The sequence below is a fragment of the Alligator sinensis genome, unplaced genomic scaffold, assembly GCF_000455745.1.
Source record: "Alligator sinensis unplaced genomic scaffold, ASM45574v1 scaffold1123_1, whole genome shotgun sequence".
NCBI classification, from domain to species: Eukaryota; Metazoa; Chordata; order Crocodylia; family Alligatoridae; genus Alligator; species Alligator sinensis.
In genome coordinates this window covers 405732-412761 of record NW_005842540.1, presented here as the reverse complement: position 1 = coordinate 412761, position 7030 = coordinate 405732, and the positions used below count along the sequence as shown (strand labels likewise).

The 7030-nt window shown below is 44.3% G+C and overlaps 1 protein-coding gene across 5 annotated transcripts in view; it reads right to left on the bottom strand.

Moving 5' to 3' along the window:
• The window catches only part of RHBDL2 (rhomboid like 2), an 11765-nt gene extending 4736 nt beyond the window's left edge, over positions 1-7029 (bottom strand). Inside the window, exons 1-4 of one of the 5 annotated variants that reach the window (XM_006031905.3) lie at positions 7010-7029; positions 4320-4578; positions 3764-3912; positions 2980-3092 (exon numbers count right to left, since the gene is read on the bottom strand). In XM_006031905.3, the coding sequence (XP_006031967.1) occupies positions 2980-3092; positions 3764-3912; positions 4320-4532 (475 nt within the window). In that variant the 5' untranslated portion in view covers positions 4533-4578; positions 7010-7029. Of the gene's footprint in view, positions 1-2979; positions 3093-3763; positions 3913-4319; positions 4579-5057; positions 5079-5756; positions 5875-6568; positions 6817-6856; positions 6878-7009 lie in introns of those variants that run through there. The other 4 variants (XM_025213573.1, XM_025213572.1, XM_025213571.1 and 1 more) reach the window with 4 other exon arrangements.
• Between the last annotated feature and the right edge of the window lies 1 nt (position 7030).

Genomic DNA, 7030 nt, shown 5'->3' with positions numbered 1-7030 from the left:
CGGGGGGGGCCCCCCCCCGGGGGGCCGCCCCCAGCCAGCAGAGGCGGCAGAGCCGTGTGCCGCTCGGGACTGACTAGCGCAGGTAGGGGAAAGTGCAGCTGAGCCCCTGCCGCTCCGGCTGGCCTCATCCTGTCGTGAGCGCCACATGGCTACTCCCCTTCCCCCACACACCACGCCGGCAACCTCAATCTGACGCGGTGTGTGTGGGAACCTTGTCCCTTCCCGAACCCTTCAGCAGCCATTAGGAAGCTGCTGAGGGGCTGGGGGAGGGACAAGGGGTGGGAACAAAAGTAAACTGTGTTTACTTTCGTTTCCTGTCGCAGCACCGCAGGCCTCACAAAATGCCTTGGTGGGCCGCATGGCGGCCCGTATGTTGGACAAGCCTGTACTAGATAGTAACAAAAGCAACATGAATAAAAAGCTAAGACTATAACTGCACTAACCCAAAAACAGGATTTGTAACTCACTACCAATGCAACTTCCACGTTAGGGGAGCCAACATAGAGAAGGCTGAAATGCTTACCAAATGAGATAAGCCAGATCAGGAACAATGGCAAGGACACCGCCATGAGCTGCAACACCTCCCAAAAGAGAAGATACCCTAGCAATAAGTTATAGATTCCATTTCTGTCAGGGTCTCCTTGCCTTAATGTTCACTGACCAGACAAACCGAGGGTTTCTAAGAATTATCCACAAAAGTCTACTAAGGAACATCTCAAAATCCTAAAGTCCTAAGGCAGAACCCTGCTGTTGCAATTGAAGTCATACTCTGCTAAAGACTACAGGTTCTGATCCCTGTATACTATTAAAAATTTTTTTTTTTTTTTTTTTTTTTTTTTTTTTTTTTTTTTTTTTTTTTTAACTATTTAGAAGTGTATTTTATTTGCAACTTCACAGCTCTGGTGATATTTCCCAGTGGAAACTTCAGTTTCATGACTGAATTCTGAACTTTATTTTTCCCCCATTTTAATACAAGGACTTGAATTGTTGCAACAACTATGATCTGGTTTTGGGACGTTTCAAGAAAGGTGTGGACAAGCAAGAGTCCAGCAGAGAGACAAAAATCAGAGGCGTTGGGAACATGACTTACGAGGAATGTCTAAATGAACTGGGATTATGCAATTTAAAGAGAAGACTGGAGTGGGAAATTCCTACCAGTCTTCAAATACCTGAAGGGTAGTTATATAGAAAATGAAAATAAATGATTCTCTGTAGCCACAGGAGACAAGACAAGGAGCAATGGTCTCAAATTGCTGCAGGAGAAATTTAGACTGGATATTAGGAAGAACCTCCTCACTCGGAGGGTGGTTGGAACAGGCTGACCAGAGGTTGTGGAGTCCCCATCCTTTGAAAATTCCCAAAAGGTTAGACAAACACTTGTCTGGCATGGTTTAGTCAAGGATGATGCTGCCTGAGCAGAGGGCTGGATTAGATGTGACCTCTTAAGGTCCCTTTCAAACCTACTTTTCTATGATTCTATATTCCTATAAAAATCTCAAAATATTAGTGTCCTACTCCTTCACTAGAACAAGAATTTTTTCCATATTTCAGCAACTGAACTCTACCAATAACATTTAAAGAAGGGATTTTAGAGTTAGCCATCTAACGTATAGTCAGGTAAATCAAATATCTAAAACAGGAGTGAAGATAAGCAGAATTAAAAATTCCTTTTTCTTTTTTTGAAGCCTCCTTCTGCACTCCCCTCCTCTCCCCCCCCCGCCCTTCATGAAACCTAGGACAGAATCTGAGATTTGCTTGAAAAGAAATCTAAAATTCACAGCTGTCTAAGTGAATAAATCTCCATTTAAATCCAATGATGTAGCAGTCACTTATGCAGTCAGTGGGTTCAGTTTCAGACCAGATTTAACTGTGTAATGACAGGCGATATTCTGGCTATGCTGTTGGACTAACAGAACAGACAAACTGCATTCACAACTACCAGGACAAATTCAAGTTCTCGAGGCCAGGACATGCCTCTTGTCTGCCCATTTTTCTTGGCAGCAGTGGGTGGCACATATCTATCCAGAATACTGTGGTAAAGATTACTTCTCCACCAGTTGGAAAAAGCAGAATAAACATCAGAAAAGATCCCTGTGGGTATTTCTACACTATGGCAGTAATGTGCTCCCACAAGGATGCCCTTGGCCTGACTGTTTATGACCACATGCATAAATATATGTGAAAATACAGAGGGTGCCTCTCTGCAGCCACTTTTGAGGCCTCAATCCTTGGTCTGCCCAAACACAGCCACAAGAGATACTCAGGAGCAGCCTCCCTGGTGACTTCTGAGGTTTGGAAAATACAAGCAGGAGCAGATGGGCAAGGCATGCTTGTGAACATAAAGGCTCGGGCACGCTGCCTCCCCAGTCATCAATGGGCCCTTTGAGCAAGAGGCCCCAAATCAACAGATGTGATGATACACAACCCATTTTCTTGTTTGCAGAGCAAGACACTGCAAGTTACAAAGGAACAGCACGGCCTCATTTTGAATAGACTGCTCTCGTCAGAGACAACACTTGACAGTTGAGTATTGTTGCTATCTTTAACACGTGCTTTTACAAAAGCACTCTCTGTGCCTACATTTTCTTGAGTCCATAAACAGTAGAATCTAGCCAATGGAACAGCGTAAGTCGTTCACTGTTCTCAAAGGATTCATTAGCCTGCTTTAAAAGATGTCAAGAATACAAATGCTGTCCTCTAGTACTTTGTAGGAGTTTCTATTTCTGTGTGAATGAAGAGCGCGTTAAGCCCTAAGGAAAAATAACTGCAAGGGTGAAGGAAATATCCAGCTGGAATCAAGTGAGCAACCAGATTAATTTTCCAGTAAATCAACACACAGTAAATGTTCACCAGGTCAATTTAACTCATATGGGACCATAACTAGAACTTAGATTTCCCCACCCGGAAAACAGCAAGTTTGTTTTTCGATACAGACAGTATTTAAATACCAAGTTAGCCCATTTCTGGTGGCACACTGACCTCCAATCACTCCAGCAAGATAAACCAGCCCAACACGATGCCCTTTGTGAACCATTTCCAGTGGGATCCCCAAAATAAGTTGCAGGACAAGATTTCCTAAAATGTGTTCAACACTGAAAAGAAAAAAAACATGAGAGTCTCAAACTGCAGGTCTAATGCTTTTAGAGGTCCTGTAAATCTACTGACTCACAATGCAGAAGCCCTCCTTTTTAGAAGGTGAATCTACGCTATGCATTTGCAGCCAAAAAGGCCTGAACTGGCCTCAGAGTTCGAATCAAGGCACCCAGCGTGAATGGTGGAATTGGGCCATGTTATGCAGACCAGATCTCATAGAAGAGGTAGAATTAACATATAGCATGGTGATAGTACTGCTACTTCTATCTAATCTACTTTTGAGCCTGGTGGTCATACGTGATAAAGTGGATTTGGGTTAAGTCAGAACTTAAAAATAAAAATAAAATAAAAACCACCCTACTATGATGGAAAGTAGGCTGGTAGTTCAGTAGGTATCACTCTTGTACCATTATGAACCCCAGTATGGTGCCAGAAACCACAGGCTCTTGGGAGTATCACCTGGCAGACACATCCATGTAGTCCTTAAAAATACATCTTCCAAGTTCTGATTATCTGGCAAGATCTTTTCCACTTTTGCCAATACCCATTTCCTAATTAAATACAACTGTTTATGTCAATTGAGATTTTCAAGGGAAGCCCAGGGTAGCAGACCCAAAATCCTTTGTTTTGAATCTGCAAAATAGACATAGTACATAGTAATGTTGCTTACCCTGCATGCACCAGCATATAAGAAATGAATCTCCAAGCTTCTTCCCTTTTCTCAGGTTTATAAATAAAAGGACTGTTGCAGATCCCTTCATCCAGAGTGATCCATTGTTTCTGAGGCATCCAAACAGCATAATAAATGAAAACAGCCAGCTGCAAGAAAGAAGTGTTTATTAATTTCTTCTACCTTTTGACATTATAACCAGTCTCCTCCATACTTCCTTGATACAGAGGTAACACATGGAAAATTTCAGTCTGACAGTTCAAAGTTTACTTCAACAGCAAGAAAATGAAAAATAGGATGTTAAAATGATACATAACTTTGTATGGGCAATGGATGAAAAGATACAATAAACATTACCAGCAAGTAATGGGCAACCAAGTTCTACATTTTGTTAGTCAGATGCAAATTTCAATGTTAAGAAGATAAAAGAAAAAACTTGCCTTGCTAAAATGAACTCATTGGTAGTAAATTTTAATTCCATTACTTCAACTAAATTAAGTGTTAGATGAAAAGCAAGGGGAGACACTTTAAATATTACCAGATAAAGCAGTCCTACCTCTGCAATGCTAACGGAGATGATGAACAAGGGAGGAGGGATACAGTTTGCTCTTTCCAAGTAGGTTGCTCTGGCATTCTCAGGAAGCATCCATTTGGAAATGGTTTTATGGATTCTATCACAATTAATACAGGCTCGACAGTTTCTTTCATCTTTTTCTTCCTTTTGGTCTTCCTCGTCTCCAGGACCTGGGTTCATCCTCTCCATCTCCATATTTTATTAACTGGAAACTAGCCAAGCACTTTAGAAGTCCAAGCACCTATGCAGATAGACAATTAAACACTGAATATACGCATAGTACAACACTCACATGGCCAGTAAGTTATAAAATATCACACTTATTTACCGTCTTTAATGCAAGAGGATTCCCCAAAGCATTTTACAAATTACTAAAACACTGTTCAGCCTATCTGTAGTAAATGGGAACTACTTGACCAAACAAAACACAAACCACTTTTGGGATCCAGGACAGGTGCTGTCTAAGAGGAATCTTGTATCAAGGTAATGTTACAGGGAAAAATTAGTAGAATATAGGTAATTTGCACTAACTTTGGCCAATAGCACAACACTAATAACCTTATAAATTTTAAGAACGTAAACTTGTAATGGTCACAAGTGATTCCCACTCGTTTTACATCTCCTACAGACAAGGGCACAAAATACTCCTTTGCACTATAATGGCACACTTTTTTTAAACAGACACAGAGGGAAAGAAATCCCCAGTTCAATTATCAATACCTTTTATCTGGAATACTTGCAGTTTCTGTGGGTTTTTCCCTTTACCTGTTGACCCAGCTGATACCAACTCAATTCCTGAGAGCTGACAAGACCACTCTGAAATGGAGTCTCTCCCTAATTCATATTTTGTTTAGTTCACAGCCAAAGACATTATTCCCCTGAAAGTTACATAGCCCTTTCAAAGGAAAGCACTTATTTAAGTTACGGGACTAGCAACATTATGGGTCCAAAGGACATTCTGGGGAACATGTTGAATCATACAGCTGCCAGGCAGTCTGATCCTGCTCCGAGCGAGCGAGCCCTGTTTACTTAGTAGGATCGAGCAACTCACACTCCTCCGCTGGAGCGGTAACTGCAAGGAGCAAACACCTGCTGGATTTAGAGGAGCCCCACAGCCTGGATTACACCAGTGAAGGCCCAACTGCTTAATCTTTTAGTTTTCATATCAAATTTCTCTCTAACATAGAAACCCTCTGATTGCTGAAGGTGGAGCACTCTGAAATCTAGTAAATTATATGCAACTAGTTTTGGGTACTCTGCCAATAGACATACAATGACAAAACATGCCTGACAGATTAAGTCTGTCACCGGGAGGTGCGTAAAGAGAGGAGAGGGCACAATGAAGTGAAATGAAAACAACTCCAGATACTAAGTGTTGCCGGATGCAGAGATGTGCCATATGAAAGGTATTTCTATAACCTTTTCAGGCAGTGGTCTCAGGACTCATTGTTGTGTAGCAGAGAAAAGAAAATTATTTCATATTTCATAGACGTTAGGGCTGGAAGGGACCTCGGAAGATCATCAAGTCCAGCCCCCCGCCCAAAGGGCAGGAAGTCAGCTGGGGTCACAGGATCCCAGCAAGATGAGCATCCAGTTTCATCTTGAAGGTGTTCAATGAAGGCGCTTGAACCACCTCCGGTGGCAGGCTGTTCCAGACCTTGGGGGCTCAGACAGTAAAGAAATTCTTCCTTATGTCCAGCCTGAATTCTTCCTTATGTCCAGCCTGAATTCGACAGATGCAACTTCAGCTGGCAGTCACTTTGAAAGGCAATGTGGGTTAGCAGGCAGAGCAGGATCTCTTTCCATCTTCGCAGCTACCCTGCAGAGTAGCATCAGGCCACGTTACTTCTCCCCGTCTCTGCACCTCTGCTCCCAGCTCCGTAAAGCAGAGATCAGGATAACGACAGCCTGAGCTGAGCACTTTCAAACCTGGCAAAGACAGAGGCCACGTCTTGGCTTCGATCAAGTATGGACTTAGTGACTTCTTTGTGCAACTTGCACCATCCACTATGGTGGACTTTTGTACGGGTCTGTTTGCATCCATCCTCTCTCTCTCTCAGTATCGTGACCCCCCTCCCTCCCCTTCCCCCAACCCCGGGCTTACATCGCCAACACTGTAGTTACACATCCTTGCTGCGCTCCCCCCTCACCCCCATCCCTCCCATGCTAGTCCCTCGCTCAGGCGCTCTGCATTTCCCCTACGGCTTTGTCATTTGTTCCACAACCCTTACCGTTTTCTAGCGAAGCTAAATCCGACTGCACGCCGAGTGCAAGCTGCCATTAGAAATGGCTTTTCAGACCATTTGTCTCAGGCTACGGCAACGCGCAGGGGGTGCACGCAGGAGCACGCACACCCCCCCCGAGAGAAGCCCCGACGCGTGGTCAGAGGACGAGAAAACAGGAGAGGCTGAGAGCCACGGGACGCTTCAGCCTGGAAAAGCGCGGGCTCAGGGGGGACTTAGTGGCCGTCTATAAGTGCATCGGGGGGTGCACCAGGACTGGGGGGAACGCCTGCTCACCAGAGTGCCCCATGGCTGAATGGTCACAAACTCCTCCGCGATTGTTTCAGGCTGGGCACGAGGAAAAACTTTACCGTCCGAGCCTCCGAGGTCTGGGATAGACCCCCCCCCCCGCCCCACACACACACACGGGGGGGGGGCCAGCGTTTTTACCTCGGCCTGCACCCCCGGGGG